The sequence below is a fragment of the Malaclemys terrapin genome, chromosome 14 (assembly GCF_027887155.1).
Source record: "Malaclemys terrapin pileata isolate rMalTer1 chromosome 14, rMalTer1.hap1, whole genome shotgun sequence".
Classification (NCBI taxonomy): domain Eukaryota; kingdom Metazoa; phylum Chordata; order Testudines; family Emydidae; genus Malaclemys; species Malaclemys terrapin.
In genome coordinates, this window is record NC_071518.1 from 40,835,187 (window position 1) to 40,848,091 (window position 12,905).

The window sequence follows — 12,905 nt, forward strand, 5'->3', positions numbered from 1 at the left end:
AGCTGTCACCTTCAGCCCCCAACTAAAACCTCTCCAGCGCATCATCAGAGATCTACAACCTATCCTGAAAGATGATCCTTTACTCTCACAGATCTTGGGAGACAGACCTGTCCTCGCTTACAGACAACCCCCCAACCTAAAGCAAATACTCACCAGCAACCACACATCACTGAACAAAACCACTAACCCAGGAACCTATCCTTGTAACAAAGCCCGATGCCAACTCTGTCCACATATCTATTCAAGTGACATCATAGGACCTAATCACATCAGCCATACCATCAGGGGCTCGTTCACCTGCACATCTACCAATGTGATATATGCCATCATGTGCCAGCAATGCCCCTCTGCCATGTACATTGGCCAAACCGGACAGTCTCTACGCAAAAGAATTAATGGACACAAATCTGACATCAGGAATCATAATACTCAAAAACCAGTGGGAGAACACTTTAACCTGTCTGGCCATTCAATGACAGACCTGCGGGTGGCTATATTACAACAGAAAAACTTCAAAAACAGACTCCAACGAGAGACTGCTGAACTAGAATTGATATGCAAACTAAATACAATCAACTCCGGTTTGAATAAGGACTGGGAATGGCTGAGCCATTACAAACACTGAATCTATCTCCCCTTGTAAGTATTCTCACATTTCTTATCAAACTGTCTGTACTGGGCTAGCTTGATTATCACTTCAAAAGTTTTCTTCTCTTACTTAATTGGCCTCTCAGAGTTGGTAAGACAACTCCCACCTGTTCATGCTCTCTGTATGTGTGTATATATATCTCCTCAATATATGTTTCACTCTATATACATCCGAAGAAGTGGGCTGTAGTCCACGAATGCTTACGCTCTAATAAATTTGTTAGTCTCTAAGGTGCCACAAGTACTCCTGTTCTTTTTGCACATTCCTTCTGTGGCCTTGGGTAAGTTAATGTGACATCTGATTCTATCTAGACTCACATCTCAAACATTCTAACTCATCCAAGTTCCAGAACCTTCGTTGCTAGTGATGATGCACTAGGCAGAAAGAACATGTCTCAGCCAGACTCCCACCCCACAGTGAGGGTGCAATGCTTTTAGTTATGCGGGAAGAAAAAAAAAGAGATCATTTGCTTGTAAAGGGAGCAAATTTGATCTGGAGTCAGTGAGAGAAACAAGAAACTCAGCAATGCCATTTCCACAGAATTGTTTTTCAGACTATCCCTGAACTTTAAGGGATAGTTCTCTGCCACGTTCACCTGAACAGATCATTTAAGATTGGGGGGGGGGAGGGGGAGAGAGCATTTAGACTCTTGAGCCAAGAAAAAACGGTTACCTACCTCACGTAGCTGTTCTTCGAGATGTGCTGCTCATGTCCATTCCATGTCATGTGTGCGCGCTGCGTGCACAGTCATCGGAAATGTTTCCCCTAGGGGTGTCCATAGGGCTGGCTCTGGTGCCCATCAGAGCCCTGAGCTCATGCACCGGTATCTTGGGCAGCGCTGGCCCTGTACTCTCTCAGTTCCTTCTTGCCATCAACTCTGACAGCAGGGAAGGAGAGGGCGGGTCAGGAATGGACACGAGCAACACATCCCAAAGAACAGTTACAAGAGGCGGGTAACTTTTCTTATGTCAATTCCATGTTCGGGGACTCACAAGCAGTATCCCCGGAGGTGGGCTCAGAGTTAACTGTCGTGTGGCGTGTAATACTGCTCTGCTGAAGCCAGCATCGTCCAGAGCCTGCTGGGTAATGGCGTAATGGGATGCGAAGGTGTGGACAGAAGACTAGGTAGCAGCTCTACAGATGCTTTGAATCGGGACCTGCGCCAGGAAGGCTGCTGATGAGGCTTGCGCTCTGGGCAGTCACAATCGCCAGCGGTGACACTTTTGCCTGTTCGTAACAAAACAACAAAGACCATTATCCACAAGGACATTCTCTGAGCGGAGACCGGGTGACCTTTCATCATCTGCCACTGCAACAAAGAGCTGTGTCGACTTACGGAAGAGTCTGGTTCTCTCGATGTAGAAGGCTAAGGCCCGAACGTCCAGGTATGTAACCTACATTCTTCGCTGGATTTGTGAGGCTTCAGAAAGAACACCGAAAGGAGCATGTCCTGATTATTGTGAAAGTGCACCACCACCTTTGGTAAGAAAGCTGGGTGGGGCTGCAGCTGTAGAACCCTGGGTAGGGTGGTTCCTATGTGAGCGCTCTAATTTCAGAGACTGCGAGCCGAAGCAATAGTGACCAGGAAGGAGACCTTCCATGAGAGGAGCATCAGACAACATGAAGCTAACGGCTTGAAGCGGGGCCCGTGAGACTTGACAGTACCAGATTCTTGTCCCATGGTGGGATAGGGTCACGAACTTGAGGATAAAGTTGCTCCAGACGTTTCAAAAATCTGAATGTCATATCATGGGAAAAAAGCGATCTACCCTGGACTGGAAGATGGAAGGCTGAGATAGCCACCTAGTGAACTTTGATTGATGACAGCGCCAGACCTTGGTGCCTGAGATGCAACAGGCAGTCTAGGAGACAGATTCTGGTCTGAGGCCCAATATGTAAAGCGCTTCTACTTGGTCACCCTAGCAGAGGACTTTCTGCCACCCACCAGGACCTGCTGCACTTGTGCTGAGCATGCCGCCTGCTCTGCATTCAGCCATGCAGCAGCCGTGCTGTCAGGTGTGGGGATGCTAAGTTCGGGTGCAGACGACGGTCATGGTTCTGGGACAGCAAGTCCGGCCAGAGTGGGAGTTCCAAGAGCGTTGCCTCGAGAGTTCTAACAATGTGCTGAACCAGTGCTGTGCAGCCATGCCAGAGCTATCAGGATCACCTTCGCCCTGGCCTGCTTGATCTTCAAGGGGGTCCTGTGCACCAGAGGTATTGGTGGGAAAGCATACATCAGTGCCCCCAACCAAGGGAACAAGGCGGGGTCAGACAGGAAACCTCTGTCGAGCCCGCAGATCGAGGAGAACCAGTGACACTTCGTGTTCTGCCTGGATACAAACAGATCCTCCCGGGGAGTCCCCCACCTCTGGGTGGAGTTACCACTCGTGGGGAGACGAGAAGGACCTGCTGAGGAGATCTGATAAGGCATGCCTGGCCCCAGGAGGTGCGAAGCCACAAGATGAATGGCATGCTGTATGCAGAAGTTCCACAACCTCAGAGCCTCTTGACACAGGGCTGACTAGCAGCCCCCCCGCTTGTTGATGTAGAACATCGCGGTGGTATTGTCCATTAGAATTTGGACCATCCCGTCTCTCGTGTAGGGAAAGAATGCCTTTGAGGTCAGGCGTATCAAACTGAGTTCCCTGATATTTATGTGTAGGGAATGTTCTTCCCGCAACCAGAGGCCTTGTGCGCTGAGGTTGTTGAGGTGGGCTCCCCACCCTAAGTCCAAAACATCGGAGACCAGGTCACTGCCAGGGAAAGGGCTGCGAAGGGGGTCCCTTCCAACACCACGTGTGGGTCTCTCCACCACGCCAGGGATGACAGAATGTGCAGTGGAACTGTGACCATGAGATCCAGATCGTGTCTGCCAGAAGCGTAAACCAAAGCCAGATGTGGCGGGCATGTCGGACCACGTAACTGCATGCTGCCATGTGGCCCACCAAATTGAGGCACACCCGTGTAGTTGTGAGCAGGTGGATTCTCACGTGGGTGATACAGTCCAACATGGCCTTGAACCGTGACTCTGGCAAAAGGCCCTGTCCTGGGTAAAATCAAGCACTGCCCCCAAAAACTCTATCTGCTGAACCAGAGTAAGAGTTAATTTTTGCTCATTTATGAGTAGACCCAGATCCTGACAAGCGGCCCGCCCCAGACTGAGGCTGTGCTAAAGCTGCGCCTGTGATCTGCCTCTGATGAGCCAGTCGTAAATCTATACATCTCAGGTAAGCGGCCATCACCGCCATACATTTCATGAAGACCCTTGGGGCGGAAGAGAGTCCGAAGAGCAGTGCTGTAAACTGGTAATGACGTTGGCCCACTATGAAACAGAGGTATCTCCATGGAAAATAGAAATGTGAAAATAGGCATCCTTTAAACTGAAGGCAACGTACCAGTCTCCTAGATTCAGAGAGGGGATGGAGGTGGCCAGGGAGACCATGCGGAACTTTAACTTCTTGAGATATTTACTGAGGCGACGCAGGTCTAGGGTGGGTCTGAAGCCCCCTTTGGCCTTCAGGGATAGGAAATATCAGGAATAAAATTCCTTCCCCCTCATATCTTGAGGAACTTCCTTTATGGCCTCTATCCGTAGGAGGGTTTCCACCTTCTGGACGAGAAGTCGCTTGTGAGAAGGGTCCCTGAAGAGGGGCGGTGAAGGGGGGTGAGGGGGAGGAAATCTATAGGGTGTACCCAGATGCTATGGTGTGGTCTGAAGTGATTTGGGCCCATTGCAGCAAGGACCGGGGATAACTGGTTCAAAAATAAAAGGGCGGCTGGATCCAGGTGCAAGTCCAGTGCGTTGCCCTCGGGTGCACCACCAACATGACTGCCGCAGACCACCTTGGTGGCGAAGGGGGCCTGGCTGAGGAAGATGTGGCAGAGTGACGGTGTTTATAACCCATCTCTTCTCCTGTATGAGCTCTGCCGAGACAGACCCGAGTACAGCATCCAGGCAGTGGCGGATGCGGCCGGAACTGCCTCGAGGCCTGAGGTGTGTACAACCCAAGGAAGCGCAGGGTGGCCCTTGAGCCCTTCAGCCTAGTGTCTGCCTGCTGCTAAAAAAGGGTGTTGCTCTTGAAGGGGAGGTCCTGGATCAAGAGTTGTACCTCGTTCGACAGCCTGCAGGACTGTAGCCACGAACTGCGTCTCGTAGTAATGGCCGATGCCATCAACCGCGCTGCAGAGTTGGCTGAGTCCAGCGTTGCTTGGAAAGAGGCCCTGGCCACTGCTTTGCCCTCTTCCAAGATGGCTGAGAACTTGTGCCCTGCCCTCCTGGGGTAGAAAGTCTTTGAATTTGGCCATCGAGTCCCAGTGTTGTAACTGTATCATCCCAGCAGCGCCTGCTGACTGGCGATACGTAGCTGTGGACTGGCTGTAGAATAAACATTTCTTCCGAAAAGATCAAGTTTTTTAGCATCCTTGTTTATAGGGGTTGCGCTAGGATTGCCCCGTTTGTCCCGTTCATTGGCAACCGAGACCGCCAGTGACCCAGGGGGAGGGTGGGAATACATATACTTGAACCCTTGGGCCGGAACATAGTCCTTTTTCTCTACCCTCTGATGTTGGGGGCAGAGAGGCTCTGGTTTTTTTAACCGACGAAAGCTTATGCCCAAATAAATCTGTTAGTCTTTAAGGTGTCACCGGACCCCTCGTTGTTTTTGCAAAAATTTTAAGTGAAAAGATACAGCATATGCATCGTCAGGCATGAAGTTACTTGTTCGGGTGAATTAGGAAATGGTGTTACAGTGGGAGTTTAAAAGCTTTAATCCTTTTTGAAGAACAGGTTTCTAAGACACAGTCAAAGAGGTCAATAGTATATTTAAACTGAAGCATTATAAAGATCAAACATTTTCCTCTGCTTTAAGCCATTTGCTTTTTGTGGTGTTCCTCAGCTTGACAATGAAACTCATCTGTTTCACTCCTTACAGCGTTTCACTGTCAGGTTTTCATGCCCTAGCATAATGCTGCAATGTTTGCACCGTAATGCTGCAAGGACATAGGTATGTTTAAAAATGTATTTCCAATGGAAGTTAAAGTAGTCTTATGGAAATACACCCATTAGTCTTGAGTTCCATAAAAGCTGGGTTTTACTACACAAGATTTTAGATCATTTAGAGACAACATTGGATCAAATTTGATCCATGTTAAAAAATCCCTCGGCCTGAACAGGAGCAGAAATGCAAGGAAAAACACTGTTTGTGCTGAACTAGTGACACCTACAACGACAAAACTGTGCAGGGTTTTAGATCAGTGATTTCCCCACCTTGCTACTGCATCTGCTGCTCTGGAGTTCCAGAAAGGGAATCACCTGCTCCAAATTCATTCCAAGTTGTTCTTCTGTGTTACAGCGCCACTAACTCTGGGCTGCACCGTCTCTGAATATCTCCTGGCTGGCTCTGCTCTACTGACCATTTTCAGCAGGATTCTGAGAGCTGGGTCAGGGTGGGGAGAGGGAACGAAGAGATGAGAACAAAGCAAGCTAAGGGGTATCCTCAGGTACTGGGTGCTGTCCTGGGGGGGGGAGGGGAACACCTGGTCTGGCACATCCGGTTCGTAAGTCAAACTTGTGGGGGGGTGAACAACATATAACATGATCAACTCCTACCTCAGTGTCTCATCAAGTGCCTTTCTTCCCTTCCTCTAGGGCAGCTCACCTGGGAACATGCAGGGAGTGATTTAGGAGCCGCCCAGGAGGACTGGGCTGCAGCAGCAAGGCATTACATACTGTATGGACCGCTTGCTATACTATAGGTAGTGTTTCAGGCTGGCATCGAGACACACTGGCATGAACGTGCGGATCCTCAGAAGCCAGACGTCCCTTCTGCTCCAGCCCAGCGCAGGACGATCACTCCAAACCAGCTGGAGGGTGTGCCAGCAGGACAATTTCTAACCACCTGGAGGATCAGTGGCTAGCACTGCTGCTTCCTCTTTGAGGGGACAAGTACCCCCGGGGAGGGAACACTGCACTCCAATGTGTCACACCGCCGGCCACCAGGCCACCTCCCCCAGGGAAGTGTGGGGCAATAGGAAGAATGCTCAAGCTTCTAGCCAGTACAAGGCTGGACCGTGCATTTGATGTGGCACCACACGGCGTGTGCAGCCTTATAAACAGAAGGTGCCAGATTCCTGCCCCCATGGCCTTAGAACACACTGGAGAGGTGAGAGTGAATGTTGCGATGCAAGCGTACTTAGAAACCCCCACGAATACCCTGGTAAGGCTCGGTGCGTCTGCTCCAGATTCACCCAGACCCTACAGACAAGTCAGAGCTCACAAATGGCTGCTGTGAAATTGTCTAGAGCAGAAGTAGACCTAAAGCAGCGGTTCTCAAACTGTGGGTCACGATCCCATTTTAATGGGGTCGCCAGGGCTGGCTTAGACTTGCTGGGCCCAGGGCCAAAGCCAAAGCCCAAGGGCTTCAGTCCTGGGCGGTGGGGCTAAGGTTACAGGTGCCCTGCCTGGGGCTGAAGCCCTTGGGTTTTGGCTTTGGCCCTACGGCCTGGGGCAGTGGGGCTTGGGCGGTCTCAGGCTTCGGTCCCCACACCTGGGGTCGTGCAGTAATTTTTGTTGTCAGAAGGGGGTTGTGGTGCAATGAAGTTTGAGAACCCCTGACCTAAAGAAAAAGCTACCCTGAGCCTCTATAGCGCCACCTGTGGCAGTGTCAGAAACTGAATCCCAATCCCGTACCTCCAGTCCTCACTGCACAGCCACGTTAGCAATCTCCTCCCGCTTCCCACTCCTTCAGAAAAGCTATTTCGGGCATTCCCGTTTTCACTGCAGCAGGAAGCGGACAAAGCAGGTTAGAAGCCAGCTGAGCAGTGTTATTTAATGGACTGAATCTTCTACGGATTTCCTAAGTAGAAAACTATTTACATAAATAGGCTGGAGTAAATCAATCATCTTCAAATTACTTTTGAGCCGTTCCCAGTTATGTCACAGGGAGGAAATGCATCACCGGCGTCCTTTCTGCATTGCTTATTTTTAAATATTAAAAAAACAATTGTAACATGCCTCATTGCAATTTCCTGCCAAGCCAGAGTCGATCTGCAAGATATGGGCTTTCTAGAGCATTGCAAATGCAGATGGGATGCTTTGGAAATGCTTGCTTCATAAGCAGCAGGGTATGAAATGCGGCCATGCAGTCGCTTGGATTTGCACGTACAAATCATTCCCTTGATATTACTTATTTTCTTCATCCCTCAACAATCCCCTTAACCAAGGATTTATTCCAGGCTGGGCAACTTTGCCTTCCTAGTCATGCAGTCCAAAGCTGGTATGTCATGATTTTTAGTCCTCTGAGAAAGTCTGGCCTGTGAGTCTGCCAAAGACCACTAGCAGGACTATGTGCATTAGGCATTTAACACCGGTTGCACTTCCAACCCTGATATTCTATGATTCTGGCTTCTAACACAGCTAACATTAGCATCAGAAGTTAGAAACGCTACTGGCCTCTGATGGTAACTGCCAGATCTGCTAATGTCGAATGCAGGAAGTGCTTGATGAAGTAGTGAGGGTGAAGAGGTGAACGTTAGGGGCTGTGAGAATGGACCAGGGAAGGGTGAGACAGAGAAAAGAAAAGGAAGAGGAAATGGAGACCAGACAAGAAAAAGCCAAGGTGCTCTCAGGAATGGGAGCATCTTGTTAGACAGGAAGCAAAGTGCCTCCAGAATGCCAAGCCAAGCACCAGGAAGTGACCATAGAATCTCAGGGTTGGAAGGGACCTCAGGAGGTATCTAGTCCCACCCCCTGCTCAGAGCAGGACCAATCCTCAACTAAATCATCCCAGCCAGGGCTTTGTCAAGGTGGGCCTTAAAAACCTTTAAGGATGGAAGGTTTTGCTGGGCCCAAGACAGGGAGCAAAGACTGGAGCATGCATGTTCCTTTTAGAATACAGACTCCTACTTTGCTCATGGCAGAGACACTCTTGCTGAGAGGTGAGAGGCTAACCCTGTCTTTCCCCAGCAATCAGAGACCCAGCAAACGCCAGGCAGAAGAGACCTCACACATTCCCGTTACAAGGCGCAGAGTCATCAACTCTGCAGCAAGAGCAGCTCAAGAAGAATCGCTGGCAGACAAGAACAAAACATTCATCTAAAGATGTCAAAAGTGCATCACTCACCCAGGTTAAAATCCAAGCCCTGCCTTGAGGTAAATATTCCAAATTTACAGGCAAGAGGTCAGTGAAGTGAAGCGAAGCGAAGCAAAGCATCGTTCCCAATGTCCCAGGGGGTCAGCTTCAGAGTCAGAAATAGAACTGAGGAGTCCAACACCCAGGCCCCAGTTCTTACCACTGCAGGCAGTACTGCCAGCTGTTGTATTCCCTTGGCAGTAGCAGGTTACCCTGGTAAATTGGTTTAGTTGTCTGCATTGCATGGCTGTAAACCTAGAGCAGGGGTCAGCAGCCTTTCAGAAGTGGTGTGCCAAGTCTTCATTTATTCACTCTAATTTAAGGTTTCGTGTGCCAGTAATACGTTAATGATTTTAGAAGGTCTCTTTCTATAAGTCTATAACTAAACTATTGTTGTATGTAAAGTAAATAAGGTTTTTAAAATGTTTAAGAAGCTTCATTTAAAATTAAATTAAAATGCAGAGCCCCCTGGACCGGTGGCCAGGACCTGGGCAGTGTGAGTGCCACTGAAAATCAGCTCGTGTGCCGCCTTTGGCCATAGGTTGCCTACCCCTGACCTAGAGCCTCATCCATTAAGCAACAACACGGTAAGTTGAGACACCTGCCATTCACACGACAAGGCAGGGCAAGGCCCTCCTTAGCTCTGCTCCGGCCTCGTGTTGCTAGTCAAAGTCTCAGCACACCAGGCCAACACAAGGTGGAGAGAAGGGACTGCAAGGCAGCCAGGCCAGGCCAGCCATGGGCAAGCGACTATAGGGTTGATCTCGCCTAGCTACCTTGTGGTAAAAGCTGCAGGGGCCTGGTCTCCGCTAGGACGTTGCAGTGGGCTAGATCCTGCACATGAGTTATCCTTCTTAACCCTTTACTGGGCAGTGCGGAAACCAAACAGAGTCAAGCAAGTAACCAACCGCAAACCAGGTGGAGGCCCCTTCACCAAGGTTGGCCTTGTGCTGGGTGACTTGGTTCCTCTCCCCCACACACAGGTCAGTGCGGGAGACAGCAGGGGCACTCAACATCCCCCCCGCCCCCTAATGGCCAGTCAGTAACAGATCAAGCTGGCCTTAACGTTATCACCAGGCTTTAGGCTGAGCAGCCACTGAGGGGAGTAGGGAAATTCACACTCGAGTCACGGGGTTCGTCCCAGGCTTGACCGTGGGAGTCGGTGAAATTACAGCTAGAAATGGGTTGTCGGTAGACTCAGTGAGACACACTGCATTGGGTCACGTGCAGGGAACTCTGCAGCCACAGGGGCTGGACAATCCTGCAGAGCCAGAGAAGAGCTGATACAGCGACCTGGCGCACTGGGCCGGGCTAGCTCGAAGCGAAGGGGAGAGCATGACAGCTGGCGAGCACAGCCCAGGGGGTTTGTAGACGAGGTGTAACACTCACCTCGTCTGACTCATCCGACAACGTCCGTAGCAAAATGGGAAAGAGGCTGTCTGTATGCCGGAACATCTGAAACCAGAGAGACACGTGGCCTCAGTCACAGAGTCTGGAACATCCCTCCCACGCACCAGGAGCCGTCCTCATCAGTGCAGGCTAGTGCAACTTTGCAGGCATTTTTCAGTTTTCCTTGGGAAGTTCCCCTCCCAGCTAGCTCGCAAGCGCTTCGAAGTAGGGATCGAAACAGACACTCGGGTGAAAGTATCAGGAGCAAACTTATTAGGCCAACAAGTACAATCCCAGAAGGACACAGTTGCTTGTTTGCTGAGCTGATTCCATACCTATGTAACAAGAAGGCAAGTTCCTAGTGTGGGACACTGTCACTTTCCTCCCCTTCCCAGGAGAGGAAAGGCCAGAAGAGACTTACAAGTGAAGGGTTTCTTATTTAAACCACGGGTAGTTTGGGGTGAATTTTTGGGCTTCTCTTCATGAGGAGCTGCAGCCACCATGGCATCGATTCAGATTCCACCTCCTGTCTGATTAGACACATGGTTAACGAGAACTGATGTGCAGCAGGCAGTGTGAATGATGGCAGCTGCTCCCACTAGAGAACTTATGACATGTCCTACCAGGATTGATCTATGGTAGGCAGCACCCCAGGGGAAGGAAGAGGGGGCGTCTTCCCCTCTACCTTCTCTTGGGAGAGCTCGCAATCTAGAAAGGCCAAGCCCCTTCCCTTCTCCTCCAGAGGATTCTTGAAAACCCTTGCCAAACCCCGATGTGCTCCAATACCCACACATGGACCATACCCCAGATGTGCTGTAACTGCCAGCCAAGCTGCTCAGGATAGGGACTGCATCTAAATTCATCTATAGCACCACCTCCCAAGCACTCGCTGTCCTTGCAACGAGTCCCCTGATAGAAGCTCAGCTGCAGCACATCAGGAGCGACTGATCACAAAGGGCTTCCCAGGCGCGTCTCCAAACCTGCTGACACTCCGCTTCCCCCCCCCCAGCCTGTCTAACGGGAAGAACCCCTGTGCCAAGCACGATGCCTGTTAGGCTGGCCTGCCCGCAGAGTCCTACACAGCGTCCAGTGGGAACCAACGACCTGCAAAGGCAGTCAGAAGTTTCAGCTCTGATGGAAGAGCCCCAGAAACCACACGTGGCTTTAAGGGAGGAGCCAGCCCAGGTCTACCCCAGAGACGCTGGGCAAAGCAGAATTTTCAGAGGCCTCTCGCTAGCAGTGCAATCCCGCCAACGGATCTACAGAAGTACATATGGGTGGTCTGTGGCAGCCTTCTCCTCCCAGGGAAGGTGGTGGCAAGGGACACGAGTCTGAAGAGCTGGGAGGGTGTGACAACTGGCAGCAGAACAGGTAACTTCTGAGTGAACCCAAAGCTCAGTGTTTGGTTCAGAAACAGGGCAGAGGCTCGGCTGGGTTTTTATGCCTCACCCAGGAGCAGCAGTTTGCCTACCCGTGCTCCTAAGGTCCCTAATGTCAGAACGGCTCGTTTTGACGAAAGCCGGGGTATTGCTCATGTTTGTACGGACCATTTTCTGCAGCTAGAGCTGCCTTCAACGCATTGCAGCCCAGCTGGGCTAGAGGCACTTTCAGAAAGAGCGCAGGAAGGCCCTCAGCTGATGGTAGGACTCAGGTTAATGGGTGTTGAGAACAAAGACGGTAGCTAGAGCCAAGTGTGCAGCACTCTGCTGGAGTTACAACCCCACTAGCTCCAGCCCTGCGGCTGATCCCCACGTCTGCCAATGCAGCTCAATGCTAAACTGAAGCACTGCCGTTCTCCTAGCTCTGCAGCTGTTCCTTGCTATCGCAGCCAAGGCTCCACCATACAACTCTGCCAGTGCACCTCCTCCCTACCTGCAGTGCCCCCTGCTGGTCACAGAACGTCGCTGAGGCACTGAGCCAGGAGACGCACTGGCTTTGCAACAGACAAGTGGTCAGCGATAACTAGGCTGAGCCCAAGCAGTTCCGGCCCAGCTCCGCAAAGGGAGCAGGATATTGCACCAATGGTTTCACAAGCCAGACTTACCTTCCGCGGCGTCTTGATGTACAAGTGATAGAGCCATTTCAGGACTGCGATTCTGGTCATCATCCCGGTGGCGGAGTCGTGAAGGTGGCAGTCCAACACCTGCACTATCCCATCGAGGTTAAGGGTCACCGGAACCCGGTCAGTGCTGCACAGAAAACCAGGGGCACAAAGACGGTGGTTTGTATGTGCACGTGTCCCCGCGCTGCTCCAGCCCAGAAGGTTGGCCCCAGCACCCCCTCTTCCACACATCAACTGGCAGGTGACCCCGGCTGCCTACGCTTGCTGTCTTTCAGAGCTACACCTAAGAGAGAAGGAGCAATTTCACACAGTCCACAACTGACGGGAGCTGCTGAGTTAATGGATTGGCTAACCAGGCACCCAGTGCATGGGGGGGTGGGGGGCGATGGAACAAGCAGAGCCTGTGTAAAACATGGATTGTACCACTCAAATCTGCTGGCCACAGAACCTTTAGTATTGGGTTTATCATTCTGCTCCTCCCTAGGGCTGGTGTGTCAGGGTTTGAGCCTCCTCTCGTGACATGGGCATGAAGTGAAAGACTGAACAGTGTGATACCGTAGGCCAGAGGAGCACAGACTTGCCCAGCCCCGCCGCAACAGACTACCCCCCACTTGCTGTGATCCCGGGGATCGGGTGTGACTGACAGCCTGGCCCCCAGCTCCTCACGCATCACTAG

The 12,905-nt window shown here is 51.1% G+C and overlaps 1 protein-coding gene across 1 annotated transcript in view; it reads right to left on the bottom strand.

Annotated features, from left to right (window-relative positions):
- The window catches only part of VAC14 (VAC14 component of PIKFYVE complex), a 194,579-nt gene that overhangs the window by 129,611 nt on the left and 52,063 nt on the right, over window positions 1–12,905 (bottom strand). Inside the window, exons 11-12 of the mRNA XM_054048863.1 lie at window positions 12,212–12,356; window positions 10,168–10,233 (exon numbers count right to left, since the gene is read on the bottom strand). Coding sequence (XP_053904838.1) covers window positions 10,168–10,233; window positions 12,212–12,356 — 211 coding nt within the window. The remainder of the gene's footprint in view (window positions 1–10,167; window positions 10,234–12,211; window positions 12,357–12,905) is intronic.